This window comes from Ochotona curzoniae, unplaced genomic scaffold (assembly GCF_017591425.1).
Source record: "Ochotona curzoniae isolate NIBS_2020 unplaced genomic scaffold, NIBS_Ocur_1.0 scaffold_4505, whole genome shotgun sequence".
Lineage (NCBI taxonomy): Eukaryota > Metazoa > Chordata > Mammalia > Lagomorpha > Ochotonidae > Ochotona > Ochotona curzoniae.
The window spans coordinates 46,134,418-46,159,869 of record NW_024467118.1 but is presented as its reverse complement, the minus strand read 5'-3'; the positions used below and the strand labels follow the sequence as shown (position 1 = coordinate 46,159,869).

The 25,452-nt window shown below is 38.7% G+C and overlaps 1 protein-coding gene across 2 annotated transcripts in view; it reads right to left on the bottom strand.

Annotated features, from left to right (window-relative positions):
• TENM3 (teneurin transmembrane protein 3) overlaps window positions 1-25,452 on the bottom strand; it is a 442,234-nt gene that overhangs the window by 44,439 nt on the left and 372,343 nt on the right. The window contains exons 14-20 of one of the 2 annotated variants that reach the window (XM_040965818.1): window positions 15,673-15,889; window positions 14,535-14,654; window positions 13,735-13,996; window positions 10,155-10,422; window positions 8,248-8,391; window positions 4,352-4,601; window positions 3,174-3,194 (exon numbers count right to left, since the gene is read on the bottom strand). In XM_040965818.1, the coding sequence (XP_040821752.1) occupies window positions 3,174-3,194; window positions 4,352-4,601; window positions 8,248-8,391; window positions 10,155-10,422; window positions 13,735-13,996; window positions 14,535-14,654; window positions 15,673-15,889 (1,282 nt within the window). The remainder of the gene's footprint in view (window positions 1-3,173; window positions 3,195-4,351; window positions 4,602-8,247; window positions 8,392-10,154; window positions 10,423-13,734; window positions 13,997-14,534; window positions 14,655-15,672; window positions 15,890-25,452) is intronic. The other variant, XM_040965819.1, reaches the window with a different exon arrangement.

Genomic DNA, 25,452 nt, shown 5'->3' with positions numbered 1-25,452 from the left:
CTACCTATTAAGGGGATTTGTGGGCAAACAAAGACATCACAGGGGTAAATGTTTAGCACATCTCAAAAATACATCTTTAAAGCATTTAAGAAAAATCTCTTTGTAAAAAATTAAATGTTGATTTGATAAGTAGATACCTACTTATCAAAACACTAAGGACTTTTACATAAAATTAATAAGCACTGCTAGGATATTATATAACAGAATGGTGTCTCAATTTGAAAATAAGACTATCATCATCTTTAATAAATTTCAATTTCTCCCATCAGGCAGTTAATGAGACTATTGATAGTATACAAAATAGAATGCAAGTTTATATTTTACATTATTTATTACTGAGAGTATGGCTCATTTTTGTAGATTTAGACACATTTCAGTTTTTTTCCTTCTTATTTTTATTTGAAAAGCAGATTTTATAGAGAGGACATCTTCTATCTGCTGGTTCACTCTCTGAATGGCTGGAGCTGAGCTGGTACAAAGCCAGAAGCTTCCTCTGGGTCTCCCATGTGGGTGCAGGGTCCCAAGGCTGCCTTTCCAGGCCATAAGCAGGGAGCTGGCTTGGGAATGGAACAGCTGGGACATGAACCAGCACCTATGTGGGATGCTGGTGCATCAGGCCAAAGATTAGCTTGCTAAGCTACAGTGCTGGCTGCTGTTACCACCTACTTCTAAATCTCTCATGACTTTTATGAATGAGGAAAGCACAAAAATAAGACCAGACTGGCCATCAAAAGGAAGATGAATCCATGCATAGGATTCAGCAGAAATAGGAATATCTGAAATGTGAAAGCAACAGTGAGGAGAAATACTTCAGCTTTGTGGTTGATTTGCATTCATTGGTTGCTAAGTCAATGGAATCTTTGGGTTGAAAAGAATCTTACACATTTTCTTAACTTTTCCTTTTTCTAATAGAGCCTCTCCATTCTTAGCAGTCTCCGATTCTTATGGGTATACCTCCTTCATTGCTAGACATCCTATCTTTAGGTGCCTGGCATCTCAGGGTTTGGTGCTAATGGTTTCCTAGCAGATGTTTGACGAACCCTGAACACACTCACACCAGATTGGTCTTCCCAATCTGCTCAGATGCCACTTTCTTCAATTTCTGAATTAGTTCCCCACAATCATCCTTTAGGACAGAAAGTAATTTCTTAGAGCCTCAAGCAATTGGATCCTACAATGCCTTTCTACCTGTATTTCTCATTATTTCCAACAGACGTCCCCAGCTTCCCTCTTCTGCACACCCCAGTAACTATTTGCACCGGCTCTCTCTTTTTTTCCATGGCTGCTTTTCTTTCTTTTGGCTGTTTTGTTGAAGCAAACATCATTTTACACCTAGCTCAAATAGCAATCTTTCCAGGAAACTTTTCCTTCCACCACTCCCATCTCCCAGTAATGTCTCTTCCTCTACAAGGTCACCTCTACAGCAGGAGCCATGCGTTGGATTCAGCATCAAAGCATGACCCTCATATCAGCCTGGACAGTGAGTTCTTTGTCTTATATGACTATTTGCCAAGTGCCTTGTACATAATAAATATTTAATAGTAAATGATTTAATACAGATGAATGTTTAGTATTAGACTACACTGAGTTTTATATATGTTGCACATAAAGGAAATGCACAAGTCCAAAATGAGGATAAACGGAGAGGACAAAGGTTATTTAAGGTCCTTAGAAAGGTATTACATGTATTCTATCAAATACCATGTTAGAATTTAAGTTTCTATTATAGAATACTGTTGATAGCAATGCATCTTTAGCCCCATAAATATTTTTTTTTCTGTCAGAAAAAGAGATTATAGCTTTAAGTAATTTGCAAAGTAATTGTGAAATAAGTCTGTTTTTTTTTTCCAGACCTAGAGAATCACCTCATTGTTTGGACACAGAAACTGACTGATGAAGTGGAAACAGACAAATCTACTCCCCACTTCTTGGTTATGGATTTCAGGGGGAAGGTACAGAACTACTCTGAGCCCCAGTGATCTCATCTGTACCCCTGGAGGGTTGCTGCATGGATCTGTAATAACATACGTAAAACATTTGGCACAGTGCCTAGAATGAAAGTGGCCAGCCTAGGAAGGGTTGGCTGCTTTGATAGTTTTTCCTGTATTGCCTACAGCAGTTTCACATTTAGCCCATGTGTACACCTGTTTATCTTTCCTCTTACAGCTACCAAGAAAGCAAGGCCAGGACAACCTTGCTATGTTTCCAACAGCAGAGGAGCTTTGCACTTTCAGTATTCTGCGAGGGAGGCGATGTTCATCTTTGTATATGACTGAGCTGCTAGCTAAAAGTATCAGATCAATAAGGGGATCTGAGGAAAAAAGCCTGGGACTAGGCCTGCCCAGTCTGAGAAGTAAAAACTATACATCTTTCAACAGGACTTTGGTTTTTATTTGCTAACCATCAATCTCTACACAAGAATTTAAATGGGCTTTGTTGATTTATACATCTGAAGGATTTCACATAAAATATTATTAAAATTTCAATCTCATTTTATTAGATGTTTCCATGGCCAAACTAGACCTAGCACGTCCAACCTGCTGTGTTCTTTTGCTCGATTTATTTTAAAACATTAGCTTTTCCATTTTAGGGAGCTATAGTAAAGGCTTTTTAAAGACATTTTTGGCTGAAAAACTTTTTTGCAGTTAAGGCAGTACACACTGCAAACAGAATATGGAAAACTTTTGAGCAACCTAAATTTTGAAACAAGCTCTTTCTGCCACCATTCTGGCAGTGAAAATAATACTTCTCAAATCTAGTAACTTTCCCAAGTGAAGAAAACTATAAGCTAAAAGGAAGTGGTGACTTTTCTAGGAAGCTTTGCTTCACCTAGCAGTATTCTTATGGTTTTAAATATTTACCTAAGTAATCTTAAATTCTGAGTCTTCAAAATGCAATAAGCTTTGTACCTCTTAAAACAAGATCTGTCCCAATATTGGCTAAACAATTTACACAAGGTTAAGCTGGCCTACTGTGCTTCAAATTTTGTTCTATGCAACATGATTTAAGTCCACAACTGAAGTTTATAAATTCACCTTTTAGTCTATGTAACAAATTTTATAAGCCAACTTAATATATTTCTCAAGTTACATTCAATAATATAATTGAAGAAATAACATTATTCCATAATGTTCAAATAAGCAGTTTTTAATAGATTTAGATAATATGCTTACCTATGTCTAAAATCTTTATTTCTTGGTGGAAGCAGATAAAAAGAGGTAAAAAAGAAAGCATAGTTAGAAAGGCTCTCTAAAATATAATGAGTGGAATGCTGAGATTTTAATTATTTCGAAAATTGCTAACTTATGCAGAAATGGCACTGGAAATGAATTCTGTAGGCTAAAGCTTAACAAATAACTTACAGATTAGGATAATGTTGATCATTACATTTAAGTAAACAAAGCAAAGATACAAATATGTTACTTTCACTACCACATTAGGGCTAATGGTTTAGTCCAGTTTAAGATTCAATATTCTACTTAAATACGATAGCCTTAAATCTTTTACTGGCATGCTCTGATTTTGCAGGCAAATACCATGTACCTTAATTTCAAACAGTAGGAAACAAGATTGACAACTATAACTGCTATTTTAAAATGAAAGATTCACAAGTCATACTTGTATCCTTTTTCACTGGAATAAGAGATTTTATATATTAGGTGACATTAAGAATGATGTATTGGAGAGAGAGAAAGAAACACATACACAAGTTCCCATTTGCTAGTTTGCTTCCCAAGTGCCTATGATGGCAGGAGTCAGAAACTGACCCCAGCTGCTCCAGGGAGGAAGTACCCACCTAACTGCTAGGCCTACTGACTTAGGTCAGAGCTCTTGGTGCTAAAATGTATACATGTTGTGGAACTTTAACCACAAACTGACTTCTTTCCAAAGAGACTGAAATACTGAGGAAGTATATTTAAGTAAAGAAATTAGTACGTCATATTAAACACTTTGTTAAAAAGGCATATTTGTCTTTTCAGGGGTAGACCTTAAATGGGATCTCTCTCACTCTGAATTTCAAATAAATTATTTTAAAAAATAATTTAAAAAGTGTAAGTGGGCAATGACACTGCCAGAGAACCTTTCCCTGTGTCTCTGGTAAACTCACAGTGCCACTGTTGAAGAAATCAAGTATGAGTTGCACTGGGATCAGCACTTTGGGGGATACTGTGCTGATGCCATTAAATAGCTGTTTAGAAAGGGAGAAATTGGCATAACATGTCTCTGTGGTGGTCTTGTTTCTACCATGGATAACGGAACTATATCATCATGGTGCAGGCAGGGTGAAAAAAAAAAACTGATGCATTTGTGTACTGAAAAAAACAAAAATTTGTTTTAAGAAAAGACATACCTTAGTTCCAAAACACTTGTTACATTTCCAGATGGGAATATCCGCCGAACATAGTTGAAATCCCCCACGTATAGACTGCCATCGATCCCACAAGCTAAGGCAACTGGGGCCAAGAGTTTGTTACCATCAGCTTGCCCATTGCAACTTGGACATGAGATGCTGCGCCTTCGTCCATTGCCCATGATACTACTGACAACTGGAGGCTGTTGGGAAATAAACTGATTTTCTCCATTTCCCTTGTATAGGATACCTGTAAGATATGAAATAGGAGTTTCTTATGGTAAGAAGTACAAAGATAAAAGTGAAGATGTTTATCGTACTTCTAACTACATTTCAGTTAGATTTGGATTAGAAAACTTCTGTGTGAAACTGAACCACAAAGAATTCTACTTAGTTCCCTAGTGTGAAACAGTCTGTGACCAAGTACTCAGAATACATACAAAAACAATGGTCTGTCGTGAATTCAAAGAATGTCTAGTGGCAGGAACAAAGAATGAGAGGACAATTTTAAAGCCCAAATTCTGAACCTCAGTGATTCTCAATCTTGTCAACATACTGAAACTGCCTGGAGAGCTATAAAAATACTGATGCCTGGTTCTCACACCCCAAGAGATTCTGATTTAATTGGTTAGGGTGTAGCCTCAGCACTGAAAATTTAAAAAACTCTCTAGATGATCTTAAAGTGCAACCAAGTGAGCGAACCATGCTCTACATAGTGTTCTTTAGGGAAAAGCAAGTTTGGCTAAGTGTTAATATTACTCCAATTAATAAAATGTGCACCTGAAATATACCTTTACTTCTTAGAAATTTAACTTTTAAAAAGTTGAAAGTACTTAAGTTATAATGAAGGCTTATTTTCACTCTACTGCTGAATATTCTTATACTCTCATCTTACCATACACATGTTATTAAATATATCAAGACCGGGGCCTGGCAGCGTGGCCTAGTGGCTAAAGTCCTTGTCCTGAATGCACTGGGATTCCATATGGGCGCCAGTTCTAATCCCAGCAGCCCCACTTCCCTTTCAGCTCCCTGCTTGTGGCCTGGGAAAGCAGTCGAGGATGGCCCAAAGCCTCAGGACCCAGCACCCACGTGGGAGACCTGGAGGAAGTTCCTGGCTCCTGGCTTCGGATTGGCACAGCACTGCCCGTTGCAGTCACTTGGGGAGTGAACCATTGGACGGAAGATCTTCCTCTCTGTCTCTCCTCCTCTATGTATATCTAACTTTCCAATAAAAATAAATCTTTTTAAAAAATATCAAGACCAACTTATAAATGAACTGTGCTTTAAGGCAGGAAAGTGGTAATACTTTAACAGTGTTAATCTGCTTCTTTACTATCTGTAAAGATCAGAAAAACTTCAAATGAATATTCCATATTTTCATAGTTAGAAGCTAACTGTGCAATGAGAGTCATTTGTTTCATTTGGCCTGACATCCACTGACTGGTCAGCTGCTAGTGTTCCATGCGTATTTTATGATACACCTCCGTGGGTTATTATCTGTGTAAACCACCTGCTGCTTTTGAGCTGCATACATTATGTTTATTAGGTATTCCATGATTATACTACTTCACAGATACACTACTAAAATGATAATCCCAAACAGGAAACTTGTGAATGATTCCTGCCCCAACGTTGGGATCATTTTAGAGTGAAGAGATCATAGCAGCTATGTTCCCCTACAGCTCAGCACATTTTAGGTGCATTCTGTGATTCCTTTTTTATGCTCTGATTTGCTATGTGGGTGATGCAGTAGTCACAATTTACCTAAAGAAATCAAGACAGATAAGATAGGTTTATTTAAATCTAAGGAAAAATAATTTAAATATGGCTGGATCGTACCAAGAAATGAAATTCATGTTCCTTGCATATTCAAAGAATACACTCATGGTACCTAAGATTCTTTCTGTGCTTATGCTATTTGACAATTAAGAGGCTGTAATTTCCTGTAAGAGTCAGTCCTGCAGTCTTCATCAGGCGAATCCTGCCAGTCGGGCTCCTGCTCTACTGCATCTGATTTATGCAGTCATTACTTTGAGCGATTGGCCCTTCATGATTCTCTTCTATTATGACAGAACAGAAAGATGTACATTAGAATATTTATTTCCATGTTTCAGGGTGCCTGCGCAAACACCTGTCACTGTCTATATTTTTGACTTCTCTTCTTCCATAATATATTTCTGTAACTTATCCACCCTGTCATGATTACAAATCATTTTGTTTATCCAATTAGACACATGTCACTTTGGAAAGTCACTACTTATCAGACTGTTCTGGGACAAAACTTGAAACTTACACAGTTAGTTTGTCCTGTGACTTAGGTTACCTCGCATTTAAAATGACAGTTTTGGGGGTGTTTTGTATCTGTCTTGGTATTTTACCAGTGGCCGCAGCTTAGATGCTGCTGCTATGTGAACATGTATTTACATTACACATAGAATGTCTAGCAATTTTCTAATCTACTTGGATATTGCACGTTAGGAACTCTGAAGGAATACAGACATAGGTTCAAACTTGGTGAAATTCAATTTTAAATAGTTTAATCAAGAGTAGCTTCTAGCATGGTGGGAAGTTAGCTTTGTGAAAGGCCAGGATGAAGCCTGGAGTCACTAACGCATCCGACTAAAACCACTGTTGCTCCTGTCTCCGCTGATGAGTCAAGAGGGCCTCCGAGACAGCCTGGGATGCATTCTCCTTGGCTGGATGTCTCACTCTCCTTGGGTATGTGCTTCACACAGCAGATGGTATCCAACTCTAGGGGTGCAAGCTAAGCTGCTTCCTGATGTCCATAACAGAACTGAAAAAGGAGTACAGCCTATTGTGGCTATGCAGCAGTGGCGCAATAAAGGGCTTCTCTGTCTATATGGCTTATTTTCCTCACTACTGATTAGCTCAATCGAATTATCTCTTGTGGGTAAGACACTAGCACTTTTAAGTAATGGCTTGGAAATTACCTCAGGCTGAGTATATTTGGAAGATTAAAAGATATTCTAATACAAAAATATTTAAAGAAGAAAATAGTATCAAAGCATGAGAAATTATATTATATGCTCAATTCAACATGTCATATCTTCCAAAAACCTCAGCAAAGTCAAAGCTAGTTTACTACACCAAGCTTTGACATTTTCTTCTGTGGTTAATTTGACCATGGGGAGTAGAGTTACTATCATGAATCGAGTTAGGAAAGAACCCTGAAATAGAGTAGTCTAAGGTTTGCTTTCTTAACAAAGTAGCTTTCAGACATCTAAGACGATGTGGAAAAATGTTAGAAATACAGTGTGGACTGCAATACTCCGTGAGCTCAAGCTAGCTACAATTTGCCAGTAAATTATCCCGGGTAGTTAGTAACAGTTGAGACCCATTTCTCCCAGGCATGTTCAGTTACCATAAGACCAAGTTTGCCATAAGAAAGAATTTTTGCCCCTTTCTCCCAGATTATTCATTTCTTCCTAAATATTCATAAAATCAAGATCACCAGAACAAACTACTCAAGCAATAAATCTCTATTAGAAATATTTTGGTAAAAAAAAATCACAGGGCTTTTTACTTTTTTCAAATCTGACTCTGCATATTTTTGATGCACCTTGCTAGAGCACTGTGGGTCTCACGACTCACTGTGAGTCACTGTCTGATGAGTTACGGTACAGCCTCCCACGTCACGATTACTCACTGCACCATGGCCGAGCTGAATGGGAAGACTATTCCAGTCATAACATAAAGAACCTGCTGGACATTTATTGATTGGGTGTTGTGCAGTTGTCATCTGAGGCTTATATAGTCTTTAAACAATACACCTTGACTTTTCCACCAATTCTAATCCTACACAGGATAAAATGTTGCCACCATGTAATCAGACAGAAGGTTAGCATCGGCAGGCATCTTTGAACAGGACTTACCATTCTGGACATCCAGGACATGATGTTTATCCAACGTCCAGCCGCCCATGTTAGAAGCATCTAACTCATAGCCTTGTAGAATGGCTGTCCTCTTTTCCCACAGAGTCAGGTCCAAACATGACTCATACTCATATCCAACTGACACTGGAACCAAAACAAATCGCGGTTCATTTTCTCAACTACAGGCAGAAACACAATTTACATAAAAATATTTATTTGAAAAGGAGAGCCACAGAGAGCAGAGACAGGGAAGGAGAGATTCTTCATCCTCTGGATCATTCCCCAAATGGCTACAAGTGCCAGGGCTTGAGTAGGCTGAGACCAGGAGCCTATAACTCCATCTGGATCTCCAAGTTACACAGACTAAAGCACTGTGGGCAGTCTTTCATTGCTTTCTTGGCTATACTGGTAAGGAACTGGATTAGAAGTAGAGAAATGGGAGTAGACCAGCATTCTTACAGAATGCCACTGTCACAGGCGGTGCCACAGCACTATGCCACAGTGCTGCCTGCCCCTGGCCCCGCCCAGTTGTATTCGGATACATTTTTACTATTGTATAAGTAATGTATTTTATGAGCAGTTTCTTTGAAAATTTTAATCTATTTGAGAGGCAGCTAAAGAGAGGGAAAGAAATTGCCCACCTGCTGATTCACCTCCCAGTTGGAAGCGGGGAGCCGGGAACTCAATCCAGGTCTCCCAATGACTTGACTAGCATCATCGCTTCCCAGGGTATGTATCAGCAGGAAGCTGGAATCAGAAGCCTGTCCCCTCGGTTAAACCCAGGGACTTTGCTATAGGACATGAACACCCTAACCAGAATATTTTTTAATGTAAGATTTTTAAAAAAGTAATCTTTAATTATTTTCCACTGATTTAGTAGAAAATCAATGATTTGTCCCCTATGACTCTCTGGCAAGGAATTCATTGCACTGATGAAGTAACCAGTTAAATAGGTTACAGAAGTCAGCCTAAAATAGGGATTAGATAACAACTAAATATCATTCTTGCTTTCTGTCTAATCAGAGCAGTGTAGCTTACAAGAACATAAAATTATGGAAACTATAGTAGGTAACACTCTATAAAACAAAACAGCAAGATCAGGACCTTGTGTTTACCTCTTATAAACCATAAGCTGGACCAGCAGAAAACTAATATGCATAAATCACAAAATATTTAGAATTCATAATAAAACTAACATTTAGGAAAAGGCGAAAGGGAGAAGTGGCAACTATGTGATCGGACCAATTCAATTTCAAATTGCATATAAACTTCAGAACAGAATAGTCTATTCATCGGATACAATAACTGGAGCTAACTCAGCGCTAGCCTTTGGTTTCTGACGGTTTGAGTAGAGCTTGCAGCTATATCTCAACCTGTCAAACTGTGATTGCACTGTCCATTTTGTGAAATAAGTGATTTGATGTTTTAAGATTCTCTTTCCACTGAAATGACTTCTAGTCAAAAGAGCTGAAATAATTCTTGGACACAAATGTTGTCTGATATTCCGTTACATGTCACTGTGAGTTGCAACTACACTAGTGTCATACAGAAAAGATCAAAAGGATAAGAAAAGGGGAAGATGAAAAAAGGAAGGGACACAACGCAGGAAAAAAAAACATCAAAACATTAAGAGGATATGACAACCTGGAATCCCGTCTGGAGCATTTCCCTAAGATATAATTTCAGCCAGGAAAAAAAAAAACTGATTTTTTTTTTCCTTCTTGTTGTGTAGCACTCATTGCTTTATCCACAGTGGTGCTCAGTCAGCCAGCTTACATCCACACAGGCCAACCTTCCTCACTACCTCACATGTGCCCACTGATGTCCTACAGGTTGCAGTTAATTCCATGAGAGTCCTAACTTCCTGACAGTTTTTGTTAATGCCGGCGGGATCTATATGGACTTACCAACAGCTTCAGAGAGACCATAGACCTTCTGGTTATATGCATCTGTTTTATCCCATATAAAAGTATATGCCAAGTTTGGTGATGCAGGAAACCATTTCTGAAAGAGCCGTCCTACAACAGCGACCATAAGATGGACTTTCATTAAGTTGAAGGGTATGACGGACTGGGTCATGGTGATCTTGAGAACTGACTTATAGCCTGCAGCTCTGGAACTCAAGTAGGACAGTTTCAGATCTGTTCCCGGAATTGTGGTTTCCTCATGGAGCACCTAGGTTAGAAACAAGTAGAAGATTCAAAGTGTGATCATATATGACTATAGGGGGGAAATCTAGGGGAGAAGCAAGAACGACTGAAGAGTCACTCTTCACAGATACACAGTTCAGCTGCTACCTTATTTGATAATTATGCCGCAAGCATAATCTTCTCTTCCTCAAAGCCCCTTGTCATTTATTCCGAGTTAATCATACCCTGGGTGCTACTCCTTATACAGGAAATTCTGTGACTGCTCCATCAGGCTGACATGCGCTGACTTGTTAGTTTAAGAGCCACAGCAGATTCTCACTAACCCATCTTTCACCCCAAGCACTCTGGAGAATTAGAGCAGACATGTGAAAGATGGTTAGCTCAGAACAGGGATGCAGTCGAGGCCAAAGATCTGGCCTAAGCCAGCTGGCTCATTTAGGGATTAAACCTATGCCTACAGCCTCATCAGCCTATTTGCAGGTCACAGCCTACAAAGACAGGAATGATAACAGAACAGAGCAGGAAATGCCAATTCCATGTGTAGAGGGAACGTGGCAATAGAACAGTCTCATGCTTAAACATTGAGCTACCACTATTCATCAATTTTTGATCTTACGTTTTTAAGCGTCATGCAGTCTTTTTCCAGAGAACAACTAATATGTTATTGAAACCACACAGAAGACAATTTATGCTTTTGCTTTGAAACTGGATTACGCAGAGTAGATCTACTTGTTCACATAAAGATCTCCTTTACCAAGTTAAAAAAAAATCCTAGTGTGCCTAACTGAAGAATGCCAACAGATTTATACTGGTATCGGCTACAATATATTAATTGTTTTGAGAAATGCTTTGTGTAGCTTCACAAGTTTTTTTAGAGTACAAATATTCTTTGTCAATCCTCCTGTTAGCTCTTCATAGGCCCACTGCACGTACTGCAAAGGGCTATATTTGTGTAAGTGATAGGGTTTCCATACTTTCTCTCCCAAGAACTAGACATTCTCAAAGGTTGTTTCATATTTCCTTATCAAGATTCATTATTCAGACATCAAGAACTGTCTTTTTATGTGAGTAAAATCCTAGACTACTGGCTCACTGTTATATAATGTTTCCATTCTTGCCCCACACCTAGACCAGTTAGAATAACATCGACATCTTTAAAATTTAACAATTTGAGTAGAATTCTTGGCATGAAGGGTGCAGCCATCTTTTCAATACTAACAACCAACAGCTGAATGGACTACATAAACTTCTGTTTTGGTCTGTGGGTATTTACATGAAGATGGATATGATGCAATAGATGTAGAAGGCATTAATACAACAGATGACTCCAATTTATCATTATTAGGATTTTTCTTATCACATACACTGAATTTAGGCACAGAATGTCTTAGGGCAACACTATAAACTTATAGAAACTCTTTAGAATTCGATTGGAACAGGGAAGCCATAGAGTTTCAGACTGACAGTACTCTAACACTGTAGTATATTAGGATAAATAAGGAGAATTCATCTGATCAAGGCGAAATATCAGTGGATTAGACTGAAAACTACATTGTGACTCCCAAATAGCTCTGAGAATCTGAGCCCTAAAGCATATAACTTATTTTCTCTACTTTCTAAATAGCTTCACAGGATTTCTACATGTAGGTGAATTCTTTAGCAAGATGCATTTCCTGTGACCTGGTGGAAATTGCTTCTTTATTTCAAAATACTATGTTACTCATAATTTTAATAACTGGTTATTGTCTCTGTCATCATTAACCTACTTCACGGAACAAATATCTGTAATTTAGTTCATTACAGCACTGCACTTCTTGTATGTAATTTAACTTGACCATGTTATTTTGTATTATTATGAAAAATAAATCCTGCCAAAATGGGAAAATAAACCATTAAGCCTATTCTTGCCAGCTGCATGATCTTGTAAGCTCTATTCCTGACCCTGTTAAACATTCAGTTAGTAATAACATTCTGCCAATTCCATCTTCCAAACCTCTGAGTGCGCCTCTGTTTCCACTACTATTGTGATTGTTAGGGACCCTCCACCTGAGCTGGGCTCATGTCTGGAAAAGCAGTTAACAATAATCTGTTCATGGCTCTGTGTGCTTTTAGTAATTGTGCATCTTCTCTCGTCAGTCCCTTTTTACCACTTGCTCCCCATGCACCTTTGTCTAAAACACCATCACTTCTCTCGTGGATCCTTATAGTTGCTTCCTACCCACTATCTTTTCTTCAACCCTCGTCTAATATATTCTCTGCACAGTAACTAGAGTGATTCCTTCAAGAAGGAAATCAGTAACTGTTGTTCTACTTAAGAACCTTAAATGACTTTGTTATTGAAAGTAAAAAGTTCTTGTCTCCATCACAGTCTGTGATGATTTGTGACACATGCACTGCCAACTTGCCTGCAGCCACACTGCCTGGCCCCTCCATCACTCCTGAGGAAGCCAACCTTATTCTTCACTGTAGCTTTGGAAGTTATCTTTTGCTCTGCCAGGAATACCTTTATTTTCAGGATTTGCCTTTCACTCTTCTTAAAGTCTGTGCTACAGTGGTACCAAATCAAAGAGATCTTCCTTTATTGCCCTCCATCCAATGGCGCCTCTGTCCACATAACTGTATTTTGTAATTCTGGTCTGTCTAGCATAATTTGGCAATCTCTCTCTCTCTTACAGTTGATAAGAGAACAGATACCTCATCCACCTGCTTCAATGCATTGTCCCTACATAACGTCCACCCCAGAAGGGCTTTTTTTTAAAAAAAAAAATATTTTAAGATGATGTGGCAAAGCGGCTCTGTGCTATTTTATAAATGCATATTTTAGATAGTTGTTTTTGAAATAAAGATAGAGTATTAGGGGTACTTTAAAATGTGAAAGTTATTTCTAATTGGAACCACATGAAAAGGAAAAGTGTCCACCCCCACCACACCAGCGTTTCAGAAGAAAAAAGTGAGACACATATCTTCCTGCAGAGGAAGAGGGTTTTATACACTGCCAACTATTAGAGCTCAACAAATGCTTACAGCTCTTTAATACAACATCTTGAGAAAATGAATCAGTGTTTTCTGTCAAAAATTATCTCTTCCACAAAATATTTCATTTACAATAATAATTACACCATGAGTTGCTCAGCAAAATGATCATGTATAATCACACTTGGTACAGTATCAAGGTAGGCTCAGAATATGTTTTTGGTGAATGATCAAGTATTTCAGTTGTGAAGTAAACTCCATTCTGTGTTTAGTGCTGTAGAATTATTTATGATTTCACCGAAATTCAGTAAATGCTTTAAGAGACTCTTTGGTAACCACATGAGTTGAAAATCTTTTCTCCTACCTGTGTTTCAGGAATAATAGGGCTGTCTTCAGGAGAAGATCTGAAAAAGGTAGATAAAGGTGATGACACAATGATGGGATTGGGCCTCACGAATCCACTCAGATCACAGCTGGGAATGTCATTCTCTTCTTTCTTCATGACCAGGGTATCCATCACATAAAAGACATTCCATGGAATCCACACCGTGTGATACTGAGTGAGGAAAGGGGATCTTTCAAATACCAACGTTAGAGACGCTCCACCATTTGCCACCAAGTCAAACCTAAGGAAAAACAAGATATACTCAGTGAATTGTCTGGATCCCATAAAATGGCCAACAACCACCCCCTGAAATTAATCTGCTTTATAAAGAAAATCAACTTTTTCTCCTTTCATAGGAAAAATTTTCTAACCCACATAGTACAAGAGAATTATATTATGAGCCTTCATATATCCTATGTGGTTACTGACTAGGTAATATCTTCCCAAATTTGCTTTCTAGCTATTCTTTCTTTGGAACATCTGAATTTGAGTTGGAGATATCATGAAACATTAACCCCTAAATATTTCAACATGTATCTTCAGAGACAAGTAACATTTTCTTACAAAAACTACCATAGTGTATCATGCCTTAGAAAATAAAATATACTTTCAAAGACGTATATGAACTTGTGGCTTTAAATTTCTACCACATGTGCTGCCACAGGTTTTTGGATTCTGTGTGCTGTTTTTCCTTATAAAAACAAGAGATAATGCAAGAATTTCTCATTTTCATACTTTAAAATATTGTAACTAGAGATAGTACGATGAGAGGAACTCACATGCCATCCTGGCGGGTTATAGTGTATCCATATTCTGGGTAATGGAAAAATGAGACATTCACTCCAATGAGTGGAGTTCCATCAGCAGTTAGTACTTGGCCTCTAATGACAGACGCAAGGCTGTGGGAAGAGTAAAAGAGCAAGAATTGGTCTTCTCAGGCCAACATTAGAATGATTTATAAATAATTTAATCCAGCAATAAAATAACATTGCCATATGCAATTGGCTGTTAATTCATAAAAACCAGACTGGAAATACTTCCAAGACAGAAAATGCCCTCTTTTAATTCAAGGTAATTCACATTCTCTAAATGTTTAGTGTTTACCCTGGAATTTAATTTGTTGCAATATGGTTTTTGGAGCACTATCAACACCAATAATTTAGAGATGAATTATTAAAATGACAAAGTCTGCTTTTTTCATAAGTCATGTACTTGATCCTTATATGAAGAAAAGTATATTTTTCAATTAATTCTGCAACAATCCATAAATGTGTGAGGATAAGAAATACAAGATTTAAGAGGGCAATAAGGAATATTTGTGCAACAACTTTTAATCAACTGCTGGGTTTAGCTGCATTAAAGCTGTTAAATTACTCAGACCCAGGAGTTCTAGGGTAAATCATCTTCTTTTGCTCAGTGTGACACAAGACACCTGCTTTCACTTACTGGCTTATTTTCAGGTCATTACTGCTCTGGAAAGCACCAAACAGTTTTTGCAATCTTAGTGCCATGCCGTTAGCAGTTCCATTACATTAATTCATAATTTATACTGTGTAGTGAGCTCAGCTAAAAAAAAAAAAAAGAGTGCACTTCTGTTTTGCTTTTTGGGGTCTTCCCATTGCTTCTTTTGAAACATCTCCAACTGTGCAACGAAAATCAAAACTAGTAAAAGTGAAGATTTATTGACTCCTTAATGGAATGTCCTGTTATGTCTCAGGTCCTGAAAATGACAAAGTATGTGAGCAGTGTCAAAAAAAAAAAGCTTGAAATGGGAACTTTGGTGAGGATTTTTCCAGACGAATATAAAAACTATTGAAAAGGGACTACTTCTCACAGTTGCCCCCATCAGCATTTCACATACATGAGTTATGGTTGGTAACACAGCAAGACGTCTATATAAGAAAAAGACGCATTCACCTCTTGTTGAAGGGGCTTTCTCCAGGTATAACATGGGTGCTATCAGATCCTATAAGAAAACTGATTCGATCATAGAAGGACTTGGCAGCTTGTTGAGATGGTGATTGCAAACTCTGGCTAATGATATCCTGAGGATCAGGCAAGCCACGGCAGTAGGGTTGGTTTTGGCAAGAACTCTGTAAGCAGCAATCAGGATCCATACAGTCAATGAGTCCATCTGTAGGGGGAAATAAATGTAAACCAGTAAGAGGATCCTCCCTTTAAAACCACGATGCAGTAGAGATTGTGCGTTGGTTTTATTCACAGCAAGCAGTTTGCTACTTCCTATCTGATAGTAATTTCTATGAGGCATACTTTTTGAAACCAAATGAAATACAATATAAAGCATGTGACTACTTCCATAAAGGGTAAGTATTTGGATTGGTGATGGCTAAAACGAATCATATAATGTTTACTACAAGTAAGATACCAAAACTTACTGCTAAGAGCAATCAATTAGTAAGCATAAAGGAACATGGGTTAGTAATAATTACTCCTGTTTCTATATCTTAGAGAAAAACGTAGTAGGAGTTAACATGATTTATTTGGCAGATGATTTATTTATTTGCTACAGTAGGTAAACTTGAAAATTGGGAAAGAGTCATAACAGAGTTTGGGAAGAGAAGCAGAAAATGACTAAAAAGTAAGTAAGACTGGCCAACCATCCTTCTATATAAATAACTCTCCTAAGGTAAAGTGTGTTCCAGATAAGAGAATGACATTTCCCAATTTTTAAGCTGGAGCCTGAGCTCCTTGCACACTTCTGCAAAATGGACCTATTAAGAAAAACTGTGGCTAAAGTAAGTCAGCCATAATATTGAAAATCCTAAGAAACTCATCATGAAAAACTAACCTATGGTTCTGGCAGTACAAGGAAGTAATGCCTAGGTAGAATTTACTAGCACTTTCCCCTGGAACAGCAAAAGGAAACAAGGACAGTCATGCCCCTGTAAAGCATAGCACATACAATTATTGATGCACCATAATCATAGCTGGTAATAAATAACAAATGGCCCTGTTGCTGGTTTATGCATTCGCTGTTCTATAGTTTTTATCATTGTTTTTGACTGTACTATTGCTTACATTAACAATTTTTTTTAACCACAAAATAGTGTAGCATGTCACAGTGGCAGTGGCCTCATGGAATGCATGTTTATATAGTCTACTGATTCTATTGAGAGCCACACCAAATGATCAAGCCACACTACCCATTTGTGTAAGTACGCACTGCGATGCTCACAGGATGACCAATGGGCTAACAAAGCATTTCTTAGAATGTGGCCCTATGTCAAGTGCTGCACAGCTATATGACCTTTGAAACTGACACATTGATGGTGAATGTGTCAAGTTAGGAGGGCTTGATGACATTATTCTCTAAAGTCATTATTTATTGAACAGTTGAATATATGAATTTTAGACCGCTCACAATTATATTTCTCAGTATGGTGAAAAAATATTTATTTCTGAAGATTTTAATCACTCTGGGGAAAAGAAAAAAAAAACTTTACTAAACCTTCAAGCTTAAATATCACATCTTGATGTGATCCTGTTTATGGTAAGCTCAGCTGAAAACAGCCACATGATTTTTATGTTTTACTTACACAAGTATTCTTTAGTGATTTTACTTTTAAAAGGCCAGAATAGCCACTTATTTCCTTTAAAAACACTTACTAAAAGAATATTACTTTGTCCCTTCATTGTCTGACAGTGAATTGAGATGAAAGAAAAATAGACTAAGTTGAATTAAATCATCTAGTCTAGAAAGTAGGTCAGCCACTCCGATAAGGTAAGAAGGAAGGGCTGGGGTGGGGCACGGATCGGTGCCGGGAAGCATTCTGCCCATCTCAAGAACAGCACAGCCAACACCAGGGTTTTCTCCTAACACGCACCCTTTTTCTCTGGGAAGCAGCTCTAAATTTGCATCTTGGTGTCCAGCCCTTTGCGATCCTCAGTCTGTGCACATGAACTAACACGCGGAAACAGTACATTTCAGAAAATAGCTAAAACTCTCTGCCCTCTCCCATCACAGGGTCCCCCCCACTGAGTATTAGGCCTGCGCTGGAAGCTGGGAAGCTGGGATTGCTGCAGCCACCCTCCTGCCACTAAGAACCTGCCAGGGAATGGAGTCATCCCAGAAAAAAAAAAAAAAAACAGAGCTAGAGCTGGAGGAAAAAAACAACACAACAGGTCATGCACAAAAACATTCTTGGAGTTTCTGCAATGAGCTGCACTTGACCTCATCGTTTCAGCTATAGAAGCTAGGGTCATTTCTTTCTTCCTTTAAGTCTGTTGGAGTTGGATTTTCTGTCACTTGAAACGGAAATGGATTTAGCTTACCTAGAGACAGCAACTAAATATCTTTTCCCTGTTTGCCTTACAGATGGAAGAAACAGCATATTAGGTGAAAAATTATACTAATCTGGGTGTGGCTCATTAATTATGACAAATCTACTAATATGAGATGCTAATAGGGGAGGTAGGGTGTGCAGTACATGGGAAGGCTTTGCATTATTCAAGATTTTTGTTAGATTTAAAACTATTCTGAAGGAATTGGAGCAATAGCTTAGTGGCTGAATCCTTGCTTTGTATGCGCCAGGATCCCAAATGGATGCCAGTTGATGTCCCAGCTGCTCCACTTCCCATCCAGCTGGCTGGGTGTGGCCTGGGAAAGCAGTCGAGGACGGCCCAAAGCCCTAGGGCCCTGAACCTGCATGGGAGACCTGCATGGATTCCTGGCTTTGGATCAGCTCAGCTCTGGCCATTGCAGCCACTTGGGGGGTGAATCAGAGGATGGAAGATCTTTCTGTTTCTCCTCTCTGTAAATCTGACTTTCCAATAAAAAATAAATCTTTAAAAAAATACCTATTTAGAAGTGTTAGAAAAATCTGTTTACTTGCCTGAAAATACAGAGAGTGTGCACACTCCCAGCTGCTAGCTCACTGTGAATCCCTGTAGCTGCTGGTCTTAGGCCTGGCCCTGGCTGATGTCAGAGGCTGGGACCTCAATCCAGGTCTCACACAGGGGTGCTGGGGACCCAACCACTTGTGCCATTACTGTTTCCCACTAGGAAGCTAGAGTTAGTTAAACATAGGAACTCAGATATGTAGGTACCCCAAACAGCAATTTCTTCACTAGGCCAAATGCCCATCCACCTATGCTGAACTCTTTATATTATAATTTTATGGTTTTTTTGGTCAGCTGGCATTATGATTCGCTTGGCTAATACTCAGTCTGTAAGTTCCATGATCCCATATTGGGGCTAGTTTGTGTCCCGGCAGCTCCACTTTCCATGCAGCTCCCTGCTTATGGGCTGGGAAAGGAGAGGAAGGTGGCTCAAGTCCTGGGCACCCTGTACCCATACGGCAAACCCAGGAGAAGCTCCTGGCTCCTGGTTTTAGATTGGTTCAGCTTTGGCTGTTGCAGCCATTTGGGGAGTGAACTAGTGGATGGAAGATCTTTCTGCCTCCCTTCTCTATAAATTTGCCTTTCTAATAAAAATAATAAATCTTTAAAAATTGATTTTTTGATAACCTTAATTTCCCTTCAAGTGAAAATGTATGGAGAATTTTTTGAAGAGCAGATTTTATAACATGTTGTTTGCTTATTACAGTTTACATTTGCATGTAGATATCTATAACCTAAAACCATGTTTTGTGAAAATCAAAAGTGGATTTGGAATTTTAAATAAGTTTACAAAAATATTTCTTTCTTAGCTAAAAGTTCATGTAAATGAAAACAACTTTTTACGATTTCTAGTGGAAGAAAGGAAATTATCCCGTAAACTTTCATAAAGTGCACAATAATAATGTAATACATTTACTTTTTCCTCCACCACTCTCAAACAGCATAGTTATTAGAATTCAGTCTCTAAACGTAGTTGACTATTGATTTCATATGATTTTTGATTAAAAAAAATCCAGGCCTAGTGCGGTAGCCTAATGGCTTGCATGTGCCGGGATCCCATATAGGCACCAGTTCTAATCCTGGCAGCTCTGCTTCTCATCCAGCTCCCTGCTTGTGGCCTGGGAAAGCAGTAGAGGATGGCCCAAAGCCCTGGGACCCTGTACCTGAATGGGAGACCTGGAAAAAGCTCTGGTCCCCTGGATTAGGATCAATGCAGTTGCAGCTGTTGTGGCCGCTTGGGGAGTGAATCAGCAGATGGAAGATCTTCTCTGTCTCTCCTCAACTATATATATTTGACTTTTCTATTTAAACATTTAATATTTATTTAATATTTAAATAAATTTTTTAAAAATCCAAACATTTCCTCCAAATCTTTTCAGTAGCAATTACTGAAAATTTACTAAAAGTATTTAATATCTGTTATGACATTTCATTCAGGATTTCTCACTTGGTGGGTTTAGAATGGATGTATAAATGCTTAGGAGAATAATTTCACACAAATATTTGATATTCTTAGTTTTCCCCTTGTATTCATTCTTTGTCATAAGAAACTACTCAATAGGGAGACTCCTCTCAAATATTTACATTTCATCTCCATTAGTCTGGCAGATTAAAGGGTTAAATGCTCCCCCCTCCTCCAACACTCCCTCAGTGTTTACCCTTAGGCAATGTATGGTACAGTTGCCAAAGAGGAATGCTCAAGTTAGTCATTCATCTTTGTTAGTTTATAAAAAGCAAATGTACATCTGGCATGGAGGCTGTAGGTCATAAAACTGCATGAGATTGACACCTTCTGAACTAATCAGTTGGAAATGCATTTTCACAAGCCTCTCCGCTAACATCAATCACAGAAAGAATCTCATTTTCAGCAGCCAAAATGCAGGGACACACTGTTTGTTATTTTTCTGCAGAGTTTATCAGTAACTTGCCCAAGCAAGTGACGGATAGTTATGAATCTGGCTCCCCATCACTTGAGAAAACATTTTTCATTCTTTGTCCTCACAGAGCAGCTAGGTCTATCTAGTACAACTAAGTTGATTACCCACTTGCCCAAATGTATGGTGTAGTAAAATTGTCTCTGTGGAATAGCTTTTTAAAATCACCGAGATTCTATTTTACTCTCTGGAATACTTGGCTGGCTTAGATTTATTTTGGCACAGAAGTCGGATCTAATAGCACTAATCATAAAAATCTAAACTGAGTCAGAAATGTTCAAAAGCCATTAAATAACAACCTCAATTATCAGGCTTGCTTTCTTCACTTGAGACGTTAAAATAAAGTGGTTCTGTGATGTCGATCATGGAGTTTATGCTTCCCTCCACTCAATCCTTTCTATCATTGCTCCAGTTATCTTTTTTGCTCATATTTTAAAATGTCCTTAGGCATTTTAATGGTCTTTAACTGTAGTTGGCAAACTTTAGTAAGGGTCACAGAGTAAATAATGCTTTGCAGGCCACAGTGTCTTGGTTGCACCTATTCAACTCTGCCTTTATTGTAGTAATAGAGCTAGAGCCAACATATAAATGAATGCATGTGACGCTGTCCCAATAAAACTTTATTTACAAATATCAGGCTCTGACTCGGGGCTATAATTGGCCAACCTGTGGTTTGGCCTCAAGGTTTCTGCTTTGCTTTATTTTTATTTTTACTTTCTAATTTTTCATATTCTTTTTTTGGTGGCAAATGTTAAACAACATGCATTTTGTGGGCTTAAAACCTTGACAGCATGTCTTTTCCCAGGTTACTCTTTATGCTGTTCTGGTTCTGCAAAAACTTCTTAGTTTTTCCTTTCAAGGACTATGGAGCTTTCCCCTAAAACTGTGATTTTCTGATTGGATACAAAGTTATGACCTTTGTTGGTATACTCATAGATGATGCGTGTTTATCATTCATTCTCAGAGTAAGAGGCCCCAACCTCAAAGCTCCCAGTAAATTTTGATGCAGTATCTTGTCTGTGGACTTGAGAGTTTTCATTTAGTCACTATTCTATAATATGCACAAAATTCACTTATTCATAATTCATTAACTAGAATCACTTGATTTTTTCTGAGTATTCCTGGTTAGATTACATCAATCCTCTTTTGGTGGATTCAGTCCCTGTATCCACATCATTTCAAGGCTAATAACTTCCAGGATTAACTGTAAGTCCAAGGATAAGCCTTCTAGATATTTCCATTTGGATATTACATTCATATTTAACACTTAGCATGTCTACGCCACAACAGATACGATCCTCACACACAGTGCCTCTCCTCTCTCTAGAAAGTGATTGTTTCACTTTCTAGTGAAAACACTTCCTGATATTCTCTGTCGTCTGAGTAAAGCAGAGCTTCTTAGCTTGCCTTCCAAGTCCTTTCCTAATGATGATCTCCTTTGACTGGAGATCTCTGACCTTCTCTGTTCCTCCCACCATCAACTTCTCTCAAACCCTTCAACCAGCAGCTGTGACTACTGCCTCATTCAGTGTCTTGAGGGCTGACCTAGTTTTTACATTTGGTGAACAAAGAAAAAGAATGAACAAATTCCTGGAGACTGAGAGATCTAAATAGGTCAAAATGTTATCTTAGAAGCATCATTAGAGGAGAGGGGTAGGCATTTTGGCACATCATATTTGCTTAGGACATCTCCATCACACATTGCAGTGCTTAGAATCCTATCCTACCTCTGATTCTGAGATAGCTTCCTGTGAATGCAGCTGGAGATAGATAGCAGATGATGTCTCTAGTGCTTGGGTTGCTGCCATCCATATGGGAGACATCTCTAGAGTTCCTGGCTCCTGGCTTCAGCCTGGTTCAACCTCAGCAGTTACAGGTACTTGGACATGAATCAGTGCATGGGCAGTCTCTACTTCCTTCTCTCCCTGTCTCTTTGCCTTTCAAATAAATAGTTAGAACTGCGAATCAATTAAAGGCTATAAAATGTAAAATAATTTTTGACCAAGCACCTTCATTATTTTTAACATAAAGTTTAAGTCTTTTACAGCCTAGGATAGAGCTTGAGTACCAATTCCTCAGGTTTCCATGCGGGAAGCTACTCATTGGAGGACCAGGGAAAACTGCCAAAGAGACTATGACTAGATCTCCCTAATAAGACAAAAGATGGGAACCTGGTGGCAAGTGCCAGAGTTGGTGCATTTTGAAGAAACCTTGTAAATAAGTATGTCAAGTTTCTTAAGAGACAAAATTATCTGTGGTAAATCATTGCATTCTGATGTGGGAATACTGGGAATACCAGATGTGGAACTATTTCAAGTCATTCTCCCACTGAATGAGATTCATAGTGGGTGGGCTAGGTAAAAAGTAATGATGCATATAGAAGTATGTAAGCAGAACGAGACTGCGGCCCTGCCAATCTCGGGCAGGCAAAGCATGTCAGAGGCTCAGCATTGATTTGTTCGTCAAAGGAGAATCCTGTAATGTGGGGGAGTGAAGGAGAAAGAGAATGGAAGGCTCCTAAAATATGAAGTTATATTAAATAGTTATTAGAACACTTTGCCTGGCTATTTTAAGACCAAATGCTATGGAGAACTATTACTATTCCTATAATAGAATAGAATCCGTTTTTCTTGTCTGCTCAACAACCATATCCCCCTTTCCTGGAGACAGCACTTGAATTTTCCTTTTGGTAGGTGACCTACTTCAGACACTGAGGGTATGAGCTGGGCCAGACCCCATGCACTCATGGAAGAAGATACTCTCTTTGTACAGAGGTAGTTATGTTGGTGGAAGGTAAACCTATAGCTAAATGGTCATTTTGGGGCTGAGAAGGTCTAAGAACAGTTATCACATAGAAGAGGGCAGAGTGAACAGAGGAAGTCGTCAAACTTTCGCGTATTGTTGTTTGAATACGTGGGTACTGCTATGCCTGCACTTTTTAATCGTGTATTGTGGTAATTTTTTAAAGCGTAAGATTGTTTGAGTTGAATTTATCTTATGTGCAGCTAAGTTTTGCCTGGTAGGAATGACTGAATACAATCTTTCAGAGAAGATTTTTTTAATTATTATTGGGAAGAGAATCTGTGAGGCATACTAAACATCACTCCAGGCTGCTCACCAAAAGAAGTACTCAAGGGACTTGGTAGTATAGGGTCACTATCTTAAATCGCATGTAAATGTCACACATCATTTAACACTGACCAGTTCTCATCTCTTCATCTTTCTCTGATCTTAATAACTTTATGCTCAGAATCAAGGGGATATGAACAAGAAATGGCTCAGGCAAGAGATGTGTTGGACCTAGAAGCTTAAGCTGCAGTTGGTTAAGTAGTATTTCTAAACCAAGCCCAGCCATGTACCACTGATGGTTTATTCTGAAAGCTTGCTCAAGCAGGACAGGATGGCAATTAGTTGCTCCCCAAGTGTCTGTGATGAGTGATCCAATATCTACTGTTCCATTCTCTGCCTTTGTTCAAATGATCTACTCCAACAACCTCTATCTGATGCCCGGAGCTGGACTTGACAATCAGATGGGAGACTCAGCTTGTTAATTTCATATAGTGTGAAGATCTTTGGGGACTTTTTCCAGGTAGGCAAAAGTAATTTGTTTGAATCACAAGAAATAAGGTTCAACTGAAGAGCAAATTTACTTTTTATGGATATGGAGGTGTTAAAAGAGGAGCTGAAGATGTGATGCTCCCATCTATTTTATCAGCTGTCCACTAGAATTCCCTTGGAAAGCTGTTTTTGCTTAAGCATTGAAGAGATGAAGGAGGAGCAATGGTCTACCAAGGCAAAGAGGGATGTCTATTTGAGAAGATCTAAATACTGAAACTCTTTCAAGTTAGACAGTGGTGATGGGTCAAATGTCAAAAGATAACCTAAAATGCTATATCAAATTACTTTATCCATTGTCTGACGAATTCACCATTTTGACATCAAACCTAGTTGAGGTGAGGGATCTATAATGCTAGCCATATGTCCTCGAATTTCGGGAAGAGCTTTTATTTGAAACATTCTGTTCTATTGCCTTCCTATAATGATCACCCTGGCAGATTATGTGTCTTGATGGGAGATTTGGTATGGAAACTACCAGCTGTATACATGTAGCCCATGCTCAAGATTAAAGAAATTTCTGCTTTAGGTTACCCAGCACCCAGGTTACAATCTCAGGGCACAATAAGGCTGGTGCAGAGCCTCCTTCTTAGAAGATCAACAAAATTAGGTTAGGGAGAGGAATACACATAACGTGAGATAAGTAGAGAATCCACGAGAGGTCTTCTATCAGCTTAAATTTCCCCTTAGAGACGGAAGCCTAGACATAGCATGGTTTCATGCTAATAAGAACAAACAAAGGGGAATGAGGCCAATCCACAGTTTATAAATTTGAAGGAAAAGAAAAAAACCTCCTTCACTGATAACCATACTAAAGAGTTGATTAGCCCCTCAATTACTGTGCAGTGTCTCTGCAGACTTGGCCCTCCACTCTGCTTCCCTCCGAGAGAGTCTGTAGCCTCCTCAATGTAATCTCCTCTTAGAAGACAAAATCTGAAATACAGCATCAAGGAGAAAGAGCAGCTCTGCTGCCTCCCCAGGCAACAGAAACAATGGGTTAGGGGACTCTTTGGGGGGAAAGAATGAGGGAGGTTGCCATCTGGGCTGTGGTTTAGAGAGGATTAAAGCTGCCATTCTTCTGAGGCACATGCTGAAGAGGAGAGCCGGGGGCAATGAGGTATTATTAGACAGGAGAAGATGGGCGGGCCAAGGACAGCTGAAATCTATCAGGAGCAGAAAGCAAAGGAGGCTTGAGCTCTGCTTTTACAGCTCAAGTTTCTTGACAGTCCTACTTGGAAGGAAATAGAGAAAGCAGGGAACAGTAAGGCACAAACTAAAGGGAAGATGC